The sequence below is a fragment of the Macaca thibetana genome, chromosome 6 (genome assembly GCF_024542745.1).
Source record: "Macaca thibetana thibetana isolate TM-01 chromosome 6, ASM2454274v1, whole genome shotgun sequence".
Taxonomy (NCBI): domain Eukaryota; kingdom Metazoa; phylum Chordata; class Mammalia; order Primates; family Cercopithecidae; genus Macaca; species Macaca thibetana.
In genome coordinates, this window is record NC_065583.1 from 165,734,154 (window position 1) to 165,755,361 (window position 21,208).

The 21,208-nt window shown below is 45.1% G+C and overlaps 2 protein-coding genes across 7 annotated transcripts in view; both read left to right on the plus strand.

Moving 5' to 3' along the window:
- Positions 1-21,208, plus strand: part of CTNND2 (catenin delta 2) — a 935,738-nt gene that overhangs the window by 908,199 nt on the left and 6,331 nt on the right. For all 4 annotated transcript variants that reach the window (XM_050794061.1, XM_050794059.1, XM_050794060.1 and 1 more), the window contains 3 exons: positions 7,888-8,014; positions 12,328-12,459; positions 18,643-18,716. In XM_050794061.1, coding sequence (XP_050650018.1) covers positions 7,888-8,014; positions 12,328-12,459; positions 18,643-18,716 — 333 coding nt within the window. The remainder of the gene's footprint in view (positions 1-7,887; positions 8,015-12,327; positions 12,460-18,642; positions 18,717-21,208) is intronic.
- The window catches only part of DAP (death associated protein), an 840,643-nt gene that overhangs the window by 516,868 nt on the left and 302,567 nt on the right, over positions 1-21,208 (plus strand). The gene's annotated exons all lie outside the window — the stretch shown is intronic.

Consider the following 21,208-nt stretch of genomic DNA (forward strand, 5'->3'; position numbering starts at 1 on the left):
ATAGAAAAGAAGCTGAGACAGAGCTTGCCAGTAATGGGAAGAGAAGGGCATACTCCTGACAGCTCTCTAATTCCACCTCTCTATCTGCGGAGACATCCAGGGTTAGCAAGTCAAGTAGTGAAAAGATATTCATGAGAACAGTTTTGAGCCTTGCCAGACAGTTCTAGCTCATCCCCTGCATACAAACCTAACAAACTCCTGTGCTCATCTGAACTGAATGTCATGCACTTTATTTATTGTTTGTTTGTTTACTTATTTATTTATTTGAGGTGGAGTTTCACTCTTTCGCCCAGGCTGGAATGCAGTGGCACGATCTCGGCTCACTGCAACTTCTGCCTTCCGGTTTCAAGTGATTCTCCTGCCTCAACATCTGGAGTAGCTGGTATTACAGGCGCCCGCCATGACGCCTGGCTAATTTTTGTGTTTTTAGTAGAGACAGGGTTTCACCCTGTTGGTCAGGCTGGTCTCGAACTGCTGACTTCGTGATCTGCCCGCCTTGGCTTCCCAAAGTGCTGGGATTACAGGCGTGAGCCACTGCGCTCGGTCACACAATTTCTAGAATAAGAAGCTATGGCTCGAGTGTGTGTTGTCCTAACCGCCTGTAGACCCGTCCAAATGAAAGCTACTTAGTCCCCTCATTCAAACTGTTAGTAGAAGTCTCTCTAGTAATACATTCTTCTTGGCGATGTTTACAAGATGTTCAAAAATATAAAATGGAAAGTGTTATAAATTCAGGGCACTCGAAATACATAAAAAAGAAGACCTGTATCAACTAAACAGACTGACCACGTCCTAGAAATACCGTGAAGACCAATGGTAGTGGGACTGTGGGGATGAACATCGCCCGATTCTTGTGCACTCTGAACCATTGGAAATACCCGTGTGGATGATTGTAGCTTTGGGGAATAATACAGTTTCATAAGAAACACATTGGAAACTTGAGCACAGAGGCTGAAAGTGGTGGAAGGACAGCAAAGGGTGTAAGATAAAGAAAATCAGATTGTTCCTGGTGGCAATTTAAAGTTCAGTGACTTTGAACTCGTCTTCTTTCTTGGATTTCTATCTCTATATACTTGGAACAATTTAACAACCCCCAGTTTTAAGTGTAATGTGTTAAAAATAAAAACCAATTTGAGGCACAGATATCATATCACATTTTTGACAGCTTAGCTGGGTCTTCAGCTGAAGGGCACAACTTCTGGGTCATTCTGTTGAAGGTGAACGACAGATAGTAAAAGAGTTCTTTGTCGTCAGTAGAAAGGATTCGTGGCCCTTTCCCAGTTACCGTGGCGATTCTTCACTCTCCCTGCTCCTTCCCTAAGCTTTCTTATCTAACCCCTATGAGTTGTGCAGGTGGCGCAAAGAAGAGCTAAGGTGAAATACCCAATACAACAATTCACAAAAGAAGTCTCTGGCCTACAATAAGTTAATATTTTAACAAGAAAAAACAGTCACTAAAGAGGCAAATATTGATTGAAAAGATATGTGCCCGAGTTGTATGTACTTATGTGAACCACCTCCAAGCCTTTCTGAGTGACAGTGGGAAGTAAATGAATAATAGATGGGTTGCTAACTGGCTAGATAACAAAAATGTATATGGTTAGTAGAATAGAAGGAATGTCAGCTTAGCAATAACTTTCCCAAAGAATCTCTATCTTCATTTCCCTTCTTATTTAAAAAGCAAAACATTATTTTAATTGAATGGCTAAAGATTTTATACAATAAAAGATGAGGAAGGCCATGAGATTTGTTCTCAAGTAGCTAATTATTCCTCATCACTGTGTTTGTAATGGGTGTTGATTGATATGTACCATGGGCCAGCTGCGCCCTAGTCTCTAGCATCTAGTGTTCCATGAGTTTCCATGACATTTGACAGCTGGTCCTCTATATCTGTGGGAAATTGGTTACAGGACTTCCCAAGGATACAAAAATTTATAGGTGCTCAAGTCCCTGTTGTATTAATAAAATGGTGCAGTATTTGCTTATAACCTTCGCACATTTTCCTGTAAACTTCAATCATTTCTAGATTACTTATAATATGTAATGTTAATACAATGTGCTATGTAAATAATTGAACTGTTTAGGGAAAGATGACAAGAAAAAACAACATGCACATGTTCAGTGGAGACCATATTTTTTGCAATATTTTCCACCCTAGGTTGGTGAAATGCATGGATGTGGAACCACAGATACAGAGGGCTAACTGGATGTGGCGTCGGAAGTAACATTTTAAAAGTCCTTTCTGGGCATTGTTGAGCATAGCAGTGTTGAAGTTGTGTAGTTTCGTCACTGTAGCCTTCACTCTGCATCAATGAATGAGAGAGGGGAGATAGAGAAGGTCACCTCTTCTCACAGCACACAAATTTTGTGTTTGTCTCATTGCAATGTAGAAGGTATTCTGTTCCTCCTGGGGCTCCTGAGCTGTGGGTCAGGAAACAGCTCTAACGAAGACCTTTATTGGGTTTTTACTCTGCCCCATTCCTTAAGCTCCCTTCTTCCCTCCATTCAAAGTGCCTGTACCCACAGGCGTGCAGTCCCTGGCCATCCTCAGAGGGGTCTGAGTCAGGGGTTGCTTCTCTGTTTCTCCCACCGCACTCCACTCTCATCACCCTCAGGTGTATACTAACCCCATCACCTACAGACAAGTTACCTGCGAGACCACACTTCTGCCAGGCATTCGCATTTTCCACATTGGATTTTATAAAGGATTTGAGTTTTTTGGGTGCATCCATATAAGAGTTCCTTTGTAAGCAATTTTGTTATTACATTCACTCTTCTGATAGTTCCAGAAATGTAAATACTTAAATGGTTGCAGTATAGTCTAAACATTATGAAATCTGAATTGCTGAACAACACATATCTCCAATCACCTGCATTAAGACAGCAATGCTAACAAACATACTGATGTCTCACCAAGTGAAACCAGTCCTATAGCTGTGCCACATTTAGGCCTAGTGTGTCCTTGGGACTTAGAACCTAATATTTAGCCAACATTCATATTGTAAAGTACCTTGTTCACCTTTAATACCACACAGATTATCATCACATTCATAACCAAAGAAGCCAAGGTTTTGGCTAAAGGACTGTCCCGAGCCACTAGTTGGAATCCCAAAGCATACCTTCTACATTGCAATGAGACAAACATAAAATGATCTGTCCCCATTCGGTCATATTTAGGATTTTTGGCGTCTACAAAGCATTTCCTTCAAAAAGACAGGGATTAAAAAAAATTTTTTTAAATCGTTCCCATACATAACTAACGGACACATACAGTTTCGAAATATCTTCCACCCTGCACGTGTTTTTTGTAAGACTGCTCCTCCTCTGTGTTTGCTGCCACCCTCCAGAGGATTTCAGAGAACACCTCAGAACTCCGGTGGAGACATTTTCTCCTGCCGTGATACCTACCGTTCCCTGACACGCCCCAACCTTCCCTAAGGAGGCATTTATTTGTACCTTATACCCTTCATCTCTCATCACCTCAGCTGTCACAACCACCCAAGCCTCCTGGGACGACCATCATTACCTGGACCCCTCGATCGAAGGCTCTGAGCAGCCAGTTATCCCCCATATATTCCACCTGTCTTCTGTCCACCTCCCATTTCTTTTCCCTCTTTAACCTGTGGTTAAAGACCAGCAAAATTGGCCAGGTGCAGTGGCTCATGCCTGTAATCCTAGCACTTTGGGAGGCCAAGGCAGGCAGATCATGAGGTCAGGAGATCAAGAGCATCCTGGCCAACATGGTGAAACTCCGTCTCTACTAAAAATACAAAAAGTAGCTGGGCATGGAGGCACATGCCTGTAATCCCAACTACTCCGGAGGCTGAGGCATGAGAATCGCTTGAATCCAGGAAGTGGAGTTTGCAGCAAGGCGAGATCACGCCACTGCACTCCAGCCTGGTGACAGAGCGAGACTCCGTCTTAAAAGAAAAAAGAAAAAGCAGCAAAATCCCCTGTGTCCGTTTCACAGCCCCTCTTCTGCTCATCTCCTGACAGCCCTGAGGACACTGCCCCCCAAGCCCCTCCTCAAGGGCTGTTTCATTTCCCACGCACCCTCCCTCCCTTGTGTCCCTGGAGGTGGAGCAGACGTCCTTCTTGGAACAGTTGTCCTTCTTGCCCCCTCCTCACTGCTCTTTCAAGAAGGATCTCCACTCTCCTCCCTCAAGCAAACCCCCGGCACCTGTGAAGTATCCTCCCAACAGCCTGTAGCCTTCATAAGCCCACCAGTGCCCTGATCAATTTACACTCTCCATATCATCTCTAGCACCTACATTTTCCTCCCTACTGGGCTTAGCTTCTGTGGGCTTCCGTGACGTTCCCTTGTCTCTCTCTCCAAGTTGCCTGATGACCCATCAACTCTACCCACTCCACCCCTGCCCTAGGACAGCTGACTGTGGCTGGAGAGAGGCACACATGGATGCTGACCAGTCAGCTCTTTTTCGGTTCACTGCCACGGCCTCCAGCTCCGCCCAGCACCCCAGCCACTTGCCCTGGCCAGTTAGCTCACTCCCCACCCAACTCAAGAACCGCTCCACATTCCCATCCCCTTCCTTCCTCCCTTCCATTCCTCTCTCCTCTCTGTTCTCTAAGCTCCGACTCTTCCTCAGTCTTAGCAGATGACCTCACTTCTTATTTTCCCTGAGAAAATGCAAAAAAAAAAAAAAAAAAATCAACAGCGAATATCCTTATCCTCCTGTCACCCCAGCTACCCGTCTCTTCCCCATGTCCATGGCCACAGTCTGACTGTTTCTGTGGCCAATGACCCCATTGCTCTTATTCACCTTTCCTGTCTTGAGAATGTTCTTCCTGCCATTTTTCCCTTTCCCTCCTATGTCCCCAGGTTTCTCCTTCTCTGCATTGAGTTATTCCCATCAGCACATGAAATAGTGCAATATCTTCTGGGTGGTCTATGAAAAACCTCTCTCCAGCCTCACTCTCTTCAAGCCCATTTCTCCATTTCCCTTTATAATAAAACTTTGCCAAAGGCTTGTCTGTACTCACTGTCTCCCCTTCTCCAATTCTCATTATCTTTTGGGCCCGCTAGAGTTAGACATTTACCAACCTGACCAAAGAAAGCACTTTTGTCGCCGGCACGAGGACTTCCTTCCTCCCAGAACGCCGGGCAGCTCTTGGTCCTCCTCGGTATTCTGTTGGTCTCCTTCTCCTCCTCACGCATCGCTCTCCTGGTCTTGCCTGACGCCACAGTCACACCCTCCTGATGCTCCCTGTGGTTCCCTGGGTTCCTTCTTGGTCTCCTTGGAAGCTTCCCCTACTCTTTGCGCCCTCTAAATATTGGAATGTCCCCAGGCTCACTCAGTCTGCCTTCTGCTTTTCTTTATTTGCATTCGCTTATAGATTTGTATCCATTCTCTTTGCTTTAAGTAATATCTATATGCTGACGTCCAAAATTCTGCCTCCAGCCCTGAGATCCCAGTTTGCAGATCCTGCTTCGTTCTCTGTCCCTCTTTGGTAACCATATACATCCCCATGAGGCAGTCCTGGTTCCACTCCCTAAAGCTACTTCCCTCCCTCCTATTGTTCCTGGCTCAGTGAAGGGTACCTCAGGCCACTGTGGTTCACACCAGAAGCATTGATTCCTCTTTCCCACACCAATAGCCATGCCACTAGCAAACCCTCCAGTGTGGATACCAGATCTGCACGCTTCCCACCACCAGCACCCTCCAAGCCTGGACCATCTCTCCTCTGTCCAGCAGCTCTCCCAAGTGGCTTTGCTGTGGCTACTCCTCCCCAACCTGTCCTGGACACCCAGAGCTTTCCTGTCCTCCTGTCCCACTGCTCACTCCTCTTCAGTCCCAGGAGCCTGTTCTCACACCAGCAAAGCTGTTCCCACTCAGGGCCTTCACATCTGTTCTTCGCTTGGCTGGGAAGCCCAGATCTGTGTCCCCAGGGTCTGGTTCAATTGTCATCTCCAGGTCCTGCTGCAATGTTAAGGTTCCCGACAGCACCTCCCTGACCCCACTCCACAAAAGAGAGATGCCAGCATCCTCACCCCTACTTTTCTATCCCCACCCACTCTATCCCCACATCACGCCTCCATCCCCGCCCCGCTCCTCCATCCCCACCCCCGCTCCTCCATCCCCACCCTGCTCCTCCATCCCCACCCCGCTCCTCCATCCCCGTCCCCCGCCTCTCCATCCCCGCCCCGCTTCTTCCTTCCTGGCCCCCTTCCTCCTTCCCCCCTCCATCCCTGCTCCCTTCCTCCATCCCTGCCTCCCTTCCTCCATCCCCGACCCTGCTCTTCCTTCCCTGACCCGCTCCTCCATCCCCGACCCTGCTCCTCCATCCCCCTTCACCCCTCTCCTCTATCCCCGCCCCTGTTCCTCTATCCCCCAATCCTGCTTGGTTTTTCCTTCCAAGCCCTTGTTAGAATGCCACATGTTAGTATGAATATATTTTTTGTAACTTCTGTATTGTTTGACTTTCGAAGGCTCAGATTCCTCCTGTGGAATGCAGATTATAGTATCCATTAGTTTGGTTTCATTTCCATTAGAGTAATACATCCAATATTACTGACATTATAGCAAAGGAAAGCAGGCACTGTCCCCGCCCCCCTCCCCCCAGTTCCCACTTTACATTGGCACTTGTTTTCCATTCTTTAACTTTTTATTCTGATAATATTTAGACTTTTAAGGGGCTCAAAACTCTATCAAAAATCATTGAAAACATAAATAGGTGAGTTAATAGAAAACAAAATGCATACTCATTTCCACTTTCATGTCTAATTCTTATTAGATACACCAAGACTAATCTTTGTGTATCTAATTCTCATTATTCCTGTTCTACTTGACTGATAGGATAAAGCCAGAATGAGAGGTGCGTGATTTTAAAAGATACTTCCCAGCTTACTTACTAGGTGCTAACTGTGTGGCAAGATTCTCTGAACAATCCCAAGAGAACAAAGCATTGAGCCCCCTAAAAGTCTAAATGTTATCAGGGAAAAAAATAAAATATCTAAAAGAATTGAAAGCAATGGCCTCTATAAAGGAGGATTTGGGGGTGGAGCAGGTGACTGCTTTTCTTTGCTATAATGTTAGTACTATTTAACATGTTACTTGGAGAAAAATAAAATCTATTTAAAAAAGAAAAAAAGACTGGAAGGAAATCCCATGACATGTTAACAGGAGTTCTCTCAGGTGGAGAGAGTGGAATTACCGGCTATTTTTATTTTCTTCTTTATGCTTTGTAAATTCACAAAATAATCTGTGATATATTTATGTGGTTTTTATAAGGAAAAATAGTATAGATGCTTTCTGTATATTAACTAGATATCGGAAGCCTAATGGAGGCTTGGTAGGATGCATTTTGAATATGCTCTATTTTGAAAAATATCATTCCTGGAGCAAACCAGCTTGGAGACAGGCAGGGTGGGGCATTTTGGGCTGGAAAGGACACAGGGAGGTAAACGGGAAGGGAGGACGCTGCCCTGGATTCTGGTTGCCAACAGATAGGTCCTGGGAGCAAAGGGGTAAACCCTTGTGGAAAATATTGAGGCAGTGGAAGAGGGAGCCAGGCAGAGCTGGAACCAGGTAGGCAAAAAATAGACACTTTCCAGGTCCCCTAACATTCTGAGCATCGTATTTTCATCGAAGTAAAAGCTTCCGACCAGAGCAGGTTTCTAAAGAAACCATTTATTCAACATTCATGAAGGAAAGCAGGCCCTACCCGCCAGGCTGGCTGGAGGGAAGGAGGTGTGTCTTCATTCATATTTGGCTCTGTTCGCCTCGATGAGGGCGCAGAGCTTCAAGAACCTCTTTTGACACAGTATAGAAATATTATGCAAATCCAGATACTTGGCACTTAAAAATGTCTGGAGGTAAAGAATCACTCTGTCTTGCCCATCTAACAGGAGTGTGCTGTGTTTTGCAGGATGGATGGTCACAATACCACTTTGTAGCCTCGTCTTCAACCATCGAGAGGGACCGGCAAAGGCCCTACTCCTCCTCCCGCACGCCCTCCATCTCCCCTGTGCGCGTGTCTCCCAACAACCGCTCAGGTAAGAGGCTGCCACACTAGCCAGCCAGGCTTTATTTCTCTTTGAGCAAAGACCCTCCTTCCCAGTCCCAGGGCCAGCCCCTACACAGAGGAGAGCCTTCCATTCAGACTTTTGCTAGAAGTAGGAAATGAATCTGTTCTTTGTACTGTGGTGGCCACTCTGTGTTTTGTATACACAGACTCAGAGCAAATCTCCTTCTCTAACAGGTTCCTATGCATGACATGCATGTAATGGACCTGAATTCATGAGGAACGAGTATAAAGAAAACTGTCATGTGTCTGCAAATCAGGGGTTTCCGTGGACAATTTTTCCAACTTAAAATAGTTTGAGTTGGCCGGGCACGGTGGCTCATGCCTGTAATCCCAGCACATTGGGAGGCCGAGGTGGGCGGACTGCCTGAGCTCAGGAGTTCGAAACCATCCTGGGCAATGTGGCAAAACCCCATCTCTACTAAAAATACAAAAATTAGCCAGGAGTGGTGGCGCCCACCTGTAATCCCAGCTACTTGGGAGGCTGAGGCAGGAGAATCACTTGAACCCAGGAGGCCGAGGTTGCAGTGAGCCGAGATCACGCCACTGCATCCCAGCCTGGGTGACAGAGTGAGACTCCATCTCAAAAAGAAATAAATAAATAAAATAAAATAAAAATAGTTTGAGTTGCATTTTGTCATAATTGGGATAAAAAGTAGAGGAGACCAAATGTGCTTTCTTCCTTCAGTGTGATATACATTTGACACATATCACTGATGGTTTCATAACTCTTCCATATCTAATTAGCTTTTTTTTATTAACAGTAAACCAGCAGATGCCATGGTTTATTGTTAATAATAACACATTCTTATCATAGCCAACTATAGCTTCTAAGTCATTCCATTTATTTTTTCTAATTTGGTCACATTCCTATTGCTTAAAATTTGAACTTCTTTTATTTACAAAAATACTTTATTTTATACCGTTTTTAATTCACGTTAAGGAATGCCAAAAATCAGAGGAAATATGACAGGCAAATGTGAACACACCATTTAGTAATATAAATGGCATAAATTTGCTGTTTTCCTCACAGTTTAAGTTTTTAAAACTTTTATTTTGATTTCTGCATTTTGATTTTGTTCTGAGAATGAAAGATGGATAACAAGTTATATGCACCCACACAGACACAGCGATGTAGGCTTTAATTTATGAAAGCTTTCTTCCTACTCTTCTTTGCCCTGTTCCTGCTAAGGAAATTCTGTTCACTGAAATGGCACCTGGGAGGACCTGGTGGAGAGCATTGCCCAGCAAAGTGGTCTTCCTACCCCCAAGAATGATGGTTGCATAACTCCATACCAGACTGTACTGTCAACATGATGAGAAATGAATGGCCAATATCTGACTGAAATAAATGGCCCGCTCCCAGCCCTGTGAAAGCTGGTCCCTTTAGTGTACTGTCATTGCTTATCACATTTAGTCCAACCCTTGGTGATGATCAGGAACCACCTGTACCTGTGGAAACGTCCACCCATCTCAGAAGCACGGAGGTGGCCTCTTAGGCCTCTTATTTCCATAATTCCAGCAGGCTGAAAAAGATAAAGTACATGGAGTGTGGGAAGCATATGGACCGTGTCTTTTGGAAAGCTCTAATTATTAAGAATTACAGTGAGCCAATCAGTGTTATGAGAATGAAACAACATGATGGATCGGCAAGGGCTGGGAGAGAGAAGTAGCCCTTTCTGGCAAGCAGGCAGGGCTGTGTTCACCCAGCCATGCAGCCAGTGCGCTGCCTCAGGATTTCCTAGGCAAAGCACATCCAGACACCTAATAAACACTTGTTTGCGTGATTTGATTTTTCCCAGAACTTAATCTTGATTTACCGGAGACTTGAAGGACTGCTGCGTGTGAGGTCTCAGGAGATAATTACACACTTGATGTAGTTTAATAAACACCACCATCTGGGCAATATTAGATTCTAATTTTAAAAGCTTTGGTCAACAGCCTTTAAAATATTGTCCCTTTGTGATTGTGTGGCAGTAATTCATAAAAGGCTAACCTTTATTAGGGAAGACCCAGAGGCAAAAGGGCAAAGGCAGGAAGAGAGATTTTCCTGGAAGAAAAAGATGGTGAACAGAAGAGAAGGGAGCAGCAGGTGGAAGAGGTGAGCGAGGCACCAGCGAGCAGGCAGGAACTGGATGCAGAGCCCAGTTGAGTGACAGGGCTTGCTAAGGACTCAGTTGTTCTTGCAGAGGTTCCCCTCTCCAAGCAACAGAACCCAATCTTCATAAGACACAATGGCTGCCCCTCAAATCTCCCCAGATTCACATTCGGGACGGAGATGGCCCATGTCCCAGCCTTTGTCAGTCTTCTCCCCTGGGGCCTCTCTTCCCTCACATCAGAGTCTGGGCATTCTCTGCACCTGCACAGGGTCACCATGGATCAGTCCTTGATCAAGTCATTGCAGCTCTAGTCTTGTCCTATAAGTGATGAGGGTGCTGCAGCTGTCCAAGCTGCGTAGTTTTCTTCCCTGTCTGCCACTGGGTTTGTACCCAGGGCTTCTGGCCAGCCAGCATCGGTTGGGGTTCAAGCCTCGGTATTTTTTAAAGGATTCCAGGTAATGAATTCTAATAGGCATCCAGGATCCAAAACCCCTGAGGACTTCAAGAGCTGAGCATTGAGGCATGATTTTATTTTGATAGGTTTGAGAGGGTGGCCACAACCCGCTGCGTTTACCTTCCCAGCACTTGGTTGTGATGTCTGTTGGGCACTTCTGCATCTCATTCTAGTTTACTTGGACATCCATTTCCTCACTCGATTGAGAGCTGCACAAGTTCGGGAAGAGCCACATGATCTGTGTGTCCGCCTCACACAGTGGCTAGCACAGTAATTTGTACATAGAAGACACTAAGGGTGACAAACTGAATCACATGACTCAGACAGTGACATGAGAGATACCTTAGGGGGACCACAGACCCAGGGAGCAAAGGGACCCTACAGAGGGTGTGAATGATAAACTGGAAGGTAAACTGAGGTTTGGCTGGAGAGGCGCTTTGAGACTAGCAAAGGAAAAAGGGGTTTATCCTAAAAATCAGAGTGCTCTAGGGATTCCTAGCCTTAATAGTCATCAGGTAGGCTCGGTAAATATGGATTCTGAAGCCTGTCACTGAAAATTCAGACTCAAAAGGTCCAGGATGGGCTCTGGGCATCCATAAATTCTCAAGTGAGTGTTGAGGGTAAACAAGGCTCTGAAGCACTGCCCTCAGCTACAGGAGCTGGAGAGAGCTTCCTGACAGAAGGACATGGCACCTGAGCTCCTGTGGAGCCGGACACAGCTGCAGATGCCCACAGGGTGGGGTGCGCGACCAGCTGCCCCCTCACCCAGATGCACGGCTCCTCCCCACCTCTCCCAGTGCCCCTCTGCACTGGCAGGAAGGTTGAGTTGCTGCCAATCCATTCAATCACTCATGAAAATTCAACCTCCTTTTATTGACTTCCTTGCCTCTGAGTTCAGCTTTTCCTCTCTTCTAGTACAGTTTGTTAAGGACTCCCAGCAGGATGCTCCAGTTACAACCCAGCACTTTAGAAATTGGTGCAAGAGGAACGGCAGGGCTCAGCCTCCCAGTAGGACAGGCAGTGAGTGGCCGAGGTGTAAGGAAGGCCTCAGAGATTATTGGGGTGTTTATGCAAAGAGCTGGAGCAAGAATGCCCTAGCAGGAACTACAGCTGCCTCCATGCCCCTCCCCAGCCCACCCCAGCCACAGACAAAGAAGGTCTTTGTGGGCTTGGTTATTTCTGCCCCACAAATCATCCTACATAGAGAGCTGTTTCCTCTGACTTTTTTAAAGGCAATTTCTAGGTGACTCAGTGTTTAAGTAAAACTGCATTTATTTTAATCAAGGATTAGTCAATATCAGTAATAGATCTTCTGAAAGACATCTAATTAAGGAAGGGAGCGTGGGAAGGAAAGGGAAGGAAAAGAGAAGAGAAAGGAAGAAACCAAGAGCAGTCTCATTGCTAAACTGCCCCACACACCTTGGGCAGGTCATGTCCCCTTCATCATCTGTCTCTCTGAGGAAGATGGCCCCAGGATGTGGTCCCCAGTTGCCAGCCTCCAAGTCCTGTGTCCCCTAACTATAAAGCTCCAGTTGTCACAGTTGAAGGAATGGGGTAGGGACAAGAGCCAAAACTGCCAAAACATAAAAATTAAAAAGAAAACCCATGAGGTCCTCACGTAGGCATTGAGAGATGCGGGACGATGCACAGGGAGGACCCTGACTGTGTGGAAGGTACACACACGCTGTGGAATGAGACGCAGAAAGTCACCCTTTTGATTTCTTTATGTAGCAAGTGCCCCAGCTTCACCTCGGGAAATGATCAGCCTCAAAGAAAGGAAAACAGACTACGAGTGCACCGGCGGCAACGCCACCTACCACGGAGCTAAAGGCGAACACACTTCCAGGAAAGACGCCATGACAGGTGAGCGGCCCTCGCGCGCCCCCTCCTGGGACTCGGTGGCTTGACCTGCAACAGGGCAGAAAGATGGGGCTTCAGGCTTCATGGGGCTGGCAGCGCCCGGCTGCTCAGCAGGACTTAGCAGCTGTCTGGTCACTTGAGAGCTTGATAATGATGATTCCCAAGAATTGGTACTAAGATTAGAAGCATAACTAAGAGAAAATGTTTTCTACCCGTGCTTTTTCTCAGTCCTTTCCTCTGGTTTGCCCAGCTCATAATGTTCTTTCAAATTAGAGAGAAGAGTCCCATATATTTCTTCCTCATTGACATCACCCATTGGGGAGGGGACTCGGTGGAGGCAGTGTAGACAGGCCCTGTGCGTTAGGAATGGAGGGAACTGAAAAGAAGGTGGAAGGAAAGGGGAGGGGAGGGGAGGGGGTGGGGGGAGCGGAGGGCGGGGACGGAAGGAGGAAGGGCAGGAGAGGATTTAAGGGGAACCCCATGAAACTACTGTTGAGATATTTTCCCTTCTTGCCATGATACAACCTCTTACCCACAAGAAGCTTCCTTAGAGCTGATGACTGCAGATTCTCTGGGGAGGCATTCATCTTTCACACTCATCATCCCTCACTATCTCAGTCACACCCATTGCCTTCCTTTCTCATCAGCCAAGACTCTATGGAGGCCAGAATTGGTACAATGAGTGCCCGTCTCTGCCCCCTCCACCGTGCTGTGCCCAGCCCATCTGATAACAGGGCTTACCCTTAAATCACTGTATATTCTGTACACATTGTACACTCTGTATATGCCTCTTTTGAGGCACTCACAGCCCCCTCCGAACTCTCCATACTTCACCGTCTCCCTGGATGGCCCTCCTCCAAGAAGCACTACGTGGGCTCTGGCTGTAGAGGGAGTTATACCTTAAAAGCAGAGTCGCTGGAACCCCGAGGACCTTTCAACGGGGACCCCACACCCTCTTTACCATATGGGCGTGGAGATGGGTCCCTGCTGAAAATAGGCTATGAAGAAGAGCCTTTAATAGAACAAGGCCAGGTTAGATCATTCATAAAGCCGGGCGCAAAAGGTGCCGTGCATACACCGAGACCCTCTTAGGAGAGGAATGTGAAGAGCAGGAGGCAGTTCTCCAGTAGTGTTTTGGTGTAGACTGGCAGGGAAGCAGAGCAGACAAATTGGATGATTTATTAAAATGCCTTCCAAACCAGGACAGCGAAGATAAATTTTCCTAATAGCAAATGCATTTACCCCAGTGGCAGTGTTTTCCATGTTAACTCTGCTCAGCTGCATGAAGAAAAGTATAATAAACAGATGTTTCTTATCCCTGCCCCCAGGACCACATTCTGCCTCCATGTGCAGACCCTACAAGGGAACACCTCAGTGCTGCTCCTGAGATGTTTCCTGAATGGGAAAACTTAACTCATTACATGGACTCCAGGTTATTATTCACAGTCACTTCTTCCCCCCCTTACATGGTGCCGCATAGATGAACAGGAACCAAGAAAGCTGTGAATCTGAATTCTGAGTCCCTGGAGTCTAGACATTCGGCAGAGGATCCAATTTGTACTGATTATGCTGAACTAGTCGTGACTCCAAATTCCATGTGCAGTTAGCATTGCCCTGGGTACCCACACCACCAGCTGTCTGGCATGATACACTGAGATTAAAGAATCGTTGTGATATCGACTGCATTATTATTAAGTTTAGTGTTTCTCTTTAACTCTCTTGCCCAAGAGAATCATTCAAAAGGACTTCAGGTGTGGGTGTGGGTGTGGGTGTGCGTGTTTATGTCAAAACAGTTCCAATGGCACATGATTGTGCCCTGGACTCAAAATAAAATGAAGCCTAAAATTTACTATGTTTCTGAGATTTAATCTTCTTAGAAAATGGCAGGGATCTTGACAATTTCAGTATATGTAATTCTTCAAACTTATTTAGAGGCTGAAACAGCTTTGCTCTAACTTACTTAAAAATGCAATTCAGGAGTACACTATCAATCATGTAGCAAGCCAGAAAGAACATTGAGATCTTTATTGAATAATATGTATATATAGGGAAATTCCTCTAAAGCCAATGAGTGTTGTGTAAATGCCGGTTATTATCACAACAATGATGGTGGTGGTGGTGGTAGTGAGGGTGATGGAGGTGACGGTGGGATAGCAGAAATGAGGATAGTGGTGGTTTTCCACTTTCAATAGTGATATCAGTAAGTCCCCAGCCAAGCCGGGTGGAAGCCAGTCTTTCACATAGAGATGGGGAGATTGAGTTTCCAACCCCCACCCTGCAGGATGTTAGCAAATGCCCATCATTCCAGGGTTTACTTGCAAAATCAGATTTCTCATGGCCTCCACATCAAAAGCAATGCTTTTTCTTGTTCAAGAACAAATCCACGGGACACCGAAAGTTCCGTGCATTGAAAGATAACCTGAAAAACTGCCATCTTCCTTGTTTCATTCCCTGCCAAGAAAACGTTCCTTCTGATATGAAAACAAGGGAAGCTTCACCCTCAAAATGCAGCCTATGAGGGCTGGAAGTGGAAATATCTCTTTGATGGAGCTGTCATCTCTTCTTCTGAGCTCTTAGAAGTTCAGATCCATCTAGGTGTTTATTCCAGGCTTCCCCCACCCTCCTTTTGTGGATTCATTTTCTAGCTTGGATGAAGCCTCTTGAAATTCTTCTCTCCTAAGTGTTTCTCTGCCACTGGGGAGCCCTGAGAAATCCAGTCGGCTGTTCATTCAGGCATGCCGGCTTCAGCAGCGAGTTCTTGCAGCCCTGGATGCCTGGGAACCTCACGTGTTCAGTTCATCTCAAGAAAGGGCTGCATCAACCCCGCAGCTCCACTACCTGACCTTTAAATTCACCTGGAGGTTTTTCCCTCCTGTCTGAGCTTCCCACATACCCTTTCATCCAATGGTCTGTTTGTTTTTGCCAGTGTCTTTCTTATGCCTTTTATTTATATTTATTCATTTATTTTTGAGACAGAGTTTCGCTCTGTCGCCCAGGCTGGAGTGCAGTGGCGCAATCTCAGCTCACTATAACCTCCACCTCACGAGTTCAAGCAATTCTCCTGCGCCAGCGTTTCAAGTAGCTGGGATTACAGGTGCCTGCCACCATGCCTGGCTAATTTTTGTATTTTTAGTAGAGACAGGGTTTCACCATGTTGGCCAGGCTGGTCTTGAACTCCTGACATCAAGTGATCTTCCCCCGTCAGCCTCTCAAACTGCTGGGATTACAGGCGTGAGCCACCACACCCGGCCTCTTAGGCCTTTGAAAGTCATTCTAGTTTTCAGGTTGTTGATTCAGTTGGAAATTGGGTATTTGAGGGCTGATAGAAAAATAGAAAGGCATCCTTCTGTGGATCCACTATTAGCTGGGCCATATGAGGGTGGAGCCTCTGTGAATTCCTCTGCCTCAGGCGTCCATAAAGGTAGTTCAGTCTCAGCTATGGTCTTGTTTAATGGGTGAAGGGAAAGAACTTCCAGTATTAACATCCTAGACTCAGAAGCCACAAACTCTGCCTCATGCTTTTAAGATTCCTCTGATAAGAGGAATCTTAAATCTGTTTATGATTTCACAGCAGGGAGGGAGGCCAAGACTACAATATTGCAAATGTTCTAAAAAATATGTGCATTTCATTCTAAGCAACAGAAAAAAAACAAAATTTCACCTTATCCCTGAAGTGACATTTTCTATAGCAAATTACAGCTCTGAAGGCAGATTTATCTAAGGTTTACTCATTTATTCATTCAGCAAATGGGGCACTTACTCTATGGGTGTCCACTGAGGCCAGGCGCTGTGCCAGGCTCTGAGGATACATACAGAGGTAGCAGCAGGACGGACTGTTTCTGTCTCATGGGCCTTCTGCTCTGGAAGAGGAAGGCAGACAGTACATAAGGTAAACAATAGAACAAGTTCCCAGCAAGATGGTACTGCACTGTGTTGAGTAGGAAGAAGAAACTGAACAGGGTAATGAGATGGGGGTGCAGGCGGCAGGGGTTACTTCACTTGACGTGGGAGGAGGAGACATTGAAAGTCTGAGGGAAGCAAGTTCCAGGGAGAAAGATCAGCAAGGACAACCCAGCTGAAGCTAAACAAGTTTTCCCCGCTCTGAGGAAGGAGGGTCAGCAAAGCTGGGGCTCCTTTAACAGGAGGAGAGGAGGGAGAAACGATTGGGAGGTTAGGCAGGAAGCAAACCTTGCAGGGCCTCATGGCCGTAGCAGAGAGAGCCATCTCGGGGTGAAGAGCATTGGAGCGTTCCAAGCAGAGAAAGAGACAGACCCCAACTGGGGTTACAAAGACAGCATTCTGGCTGTTGGTAACAGGATGGATGGAGGAATCGGGCTGGGCAGAGTGGAAGTTGGGTCTTCAAGGAGGATTCGGTAGCAGTGGTCCAGAGAGAGACGGTGGTTTGCACCGTAATACAGAGACCGGAGTGACACGCATTCCACAGAGAGGATAGCAGAATGGTCTTTAAAATGGAAAAATGGGCTCTTGGCCCTCACTTTCTAAGCCGAACTCTCCAGGAGGAATTTTATTGCACAGCTGTAATGAACTCTTAGGTAAAAAATCATGGGTGGAGTGAACTTAGACCTTGAAAGGCTATACTGACCTTTCTCTTGTGGCCTATAGGTGGAGTGATCCTACTTCATTATCCCCGAAATACTGGAAGCAAACAACCCCTTCCTAGTTTTAGAGTGTTTTATACCCCACTGACACTAGACAGACAGCATTTTCCAAAGCTTTTTTTTAAAAAAATTTATGAATACATAATAGTTGTACTTAAGGGGTACATGTGATTTTTTCATACAAGTATCATGATTTTCATACAGCGTATAATAATCAAATAAGGATAATTAAGATACCATCACCTTAAACATTTATTATTTATATTAGGAACATTCCAATCCCATTATTCTAGTTGTTCTGAAATATACAGTGAATTATTGTGAATTATGGTTGCCCCATTGTGCTATGAAACACTAGATCTTTTCTAACTATTTTTTTACCCATTAACCATCCCCTCTTATTCCTCTATCCCAACTCCGCTTCTGAGTCTCTGGTAACCATGATTCTACTGTCCATCTTCATGAGATCATTTTTTTTTAGCTTCCACATATGCGCAAGAACATATGATATTTGTCTTTCTGTGCCTGGCTTGTTTCACTTAACATGAATCACCTCCAATTCCATCCGTGTTGCTGCAAGTGACAGGATTTCATTCTTTTTATGGCCAAACACTGTTGTATACATATACCACCTTTTCTTTACCCATTCATCTGTTGGTGGACACTTGGGTTACTTCGACATCTAGGCTATTGTGAACAGTGCTGCAATAAACATGGGAGTACAGATATCCTTTGGTATACTGATTTCCTTTCTTTGGAATATACACCCAGCAATGGGATTGCTAGGTGATATGGTCATTCTACCAAAGATTTCTTGAACCATGACCCTTCAGCAGCTGTGAAGGGAGTGGTGGCCTGTGCCCTTCGTCTGAGTGGATGGCTTGAGCTTCAAGGGTTTCCCATAAGGAAGTGGGCTAACAGGCCCCCTCTCTGGGCCTTCAGAAGCTGCTAGCAACTAGAGGAGACCTTCATCTCTTTCATCTAGACCACAGGCAAGCCAGACAACAGAGCGGGATCCTCCCTCTGCATCTAGTTTGATTCCAAAGCCGCAGGCTTCCAGATGGGTGGGGGACATGCAGCGATGCTCCCTGCCCATCTTTTGGGCCAGTAAGAAATGAACTGTCTGAAAGATGATCAAGCACTTCTGTGAGCTCAAATTAGAAATTTTATTCTTGTCACTCTCCGGCTAAAAGCTAAGCTGCTAATACAGACTCCTGCATGCTTCAGTGCAGGTGACAAGCCTTTATTACCCGCCAGTTTTCACCAGAAAAGAAGGCCATAAAACTTACAAAATGACCATCTGTTTGCAGCACCTGCCCTGACCCTGTCTGCGATGTGAGCGTTATTGCAAGCTGCTGACATGCTATGGGGATTTTCTAGAATAACTGTTCTCCTTTTTTAATATCTGTATGTAAAATGAAGTGTTCAGGGCCAAAGAATATCTTCTACTTGGATTGGTCCCCAAGAAAACAAGCTTTGTTAGGGCAAGAACTTGCTCCAGTAACCACTATTCCTCATTTGTGATGTTGTTTTCTTCGCTAAACTTTTGTTTTCCTTTTAATTTTAGCTCAAAACACTGGAATTTCAACTTTGTATAGGAATTCATATGGTGCGCCCGCCGAAGACATCAAACACAACCAGGTAAAGGAAATGCACCACGTTTGTATTTCTTTTTCAATGTGACTCGTGAAATAACCTGAAATTTTAAACATACATTTCATCCAACTAACATAAAGAACTGAAAGAGGAGGCAGTGTCCCCTGAGGCCCTCCTCACTCCTGTTGCAGCATGGAGGTGGGTGTGTGTGTGTGTGTGTGTGGGGTGGACTCGGCAGAACAGCCTCAAATTTGCAAATGGCCTTTGAACCTTGTGCTTGATCTGATGCAGAAAGCAAGTATTCTGCTATGGTGCAAAACTAAAAGAAACCCCCAAATGGACGAGTGTAGGATGTTGTTACTAAATAGGAATTGTCTGGACAGGAATTACTGGACAGAGATCGAGTAGCTCCTGTAACCCTGCAAATGCGTTAGGAAGGAAGCATTCATTATACATGATCACTACCAATAAAGGAGACACAGGAAATTCAGTAGAGAACTTGAAAAAGACAGAATACATAAATAAGTTCTATTATTCTGCAATACATTAAATGCATTGTAGTGTCTTGCTACTCAAAGTCTAGTTGGGGAACCAGCAGTGTCAATGTTACCCGGAATCTTGTTAGAAATACAGGAGAGATTCTTCTCTGGCTCCTAACCCTAACCCGTTCAAGATTTTCTACAGCACAGTTGCATTCTAATTAGATGGCCTTGTGTGCACATTCAGGTTTGAGGAGCACTGAACAGTAGATTCTTTTTATTATTGTTATTGTTTTATTTTTATTATTATACTTTAAGTTCTGGGATACATGTGCAGAACATGCAGTTTTGTTACATAGGTATACACGTGCCATGGTGGTTTGCTGCACCCATCAACCCGACATCCAAATTAGGTATTTCTCCTAATGTTAGACCTCCCCTAGCCCCCCACCCCCAGACAGGCTCCAGTGTGTGATATTCCCCTATGTCCATGTGTTCTCACTGTTCGACTCCCACTTATGAGTGAGAACATGTGGTGTTTGGTTTTCTATTCTTGTGATAGTTTCCTAAGAATCATGGTTTTCAGCTTCATCCATGTCCCTGCAAAGGACACGACCTCATCCTTTTTTATGGCTGCATGGTATTCCATGGTTTATATGTGCCACATTTTCTTTATCCAGTCTATCATTGATGGACATTTGGGTTGGTTCCAAGTCTTTGCTATTGTGAATAGTGCCGCAATAAACATACACGTACATGTGTCTTTATAGTAGAATGATTTAATAACCCTTTGGGTATATACCCAGTAATGGGATCGCTGGGTCAAATGGTATTTCTAGTTCTAGATCCTTGAGGAATTGACACACTGTCTTCCACAATGGTTGAACTAGTTTATACTCCCACCAACAGAGTAAAAGTGTTCCTGTTTTTCCACATCCTCTCCAGCATCTGTTGTTTCCTGACTTTTTAATGATTGACATTCTAACTGGTGTGAGATGGTATCTCACTGTGGTTTTGATTTGCATTTCTCTAATGACCAGTGATGATGAGCTTTATTCATACATCTGTTAGCTGCATAAATGCCTTCTTTTGAAAAGTGTCTGTTCATATTCTTTGCCCGCTTTTGATGGGGTTGTTTGTTTTTTTCTTGTAAATTTGTTAAAGTTCTTTGTAGATTCTGGATATTAGCCCTTTGTCAGATGGATAGATTGCAAAAATTTTCTCCCATTGTGTAGGTTGCCTGTTCACTGTGATGATAGTTTATTTTGCTATGCAGAAGCTCTTTAATTTAATTAAATCCCATTTGTCAATATTGGCTTTTGTTGCCATTGCTTTTGGTGTTTTATACATGAAGTCTTTGCCCATGCCTACATCCTGAATGGTATTGCCCAGGTTTTCTTGTAGGATTTTTTATGGTCCTAGGTTTTATGTTTAAGTCTTTGATATATCTTGAGTTGACTTTTGTATAAGGTGTAAGAAAGGGGTCCAGTTTCAGTTTTCTGCATATGGCTAGCCAGTTTTCCCAACAACATTTATTAAACAGGGAATCTTTTCCCCATTGCTTGTTTGTGTCAGGTTTGTCAAAGATCAGATGGTTGTAGATGTGTAGTGTTATTTCTAAGGCCTCTGTTCTGTTCCTTTACTCTATATATCTGAACAGTAGATTCTTAAGGAACCAATCTGAGAGAGAGAAAGAGAGAGTGTGTGTTATTCAGCAAACATTTATTGAAGGTTCATTTTCTCTGACTCTGCAGAAACTATAAAAGCCAAAAGACACATTCTGTTCTCCCTCGTTGATCAGAAACTTCATACATCTCTCCTTCCCACGGTGCGCATCAGCCCACTCCATGTGCAGCACTCTGGAAAACATATGGTGTTGTCTGTGACCCCCCTGGTGAACAACTTGGCCCTCATGGCCTATTTGATGTGTTGCTAACATCTAGTCAGCCTACTCTCAGTTCTAGTATTTGCTAAAAGCAAAGAAACCAATGCCTAAATAAATAGGGTCATGAGTTGTAGACACCAGGTCACCAGGGAGGCCCCAACTGTTCACTTGCC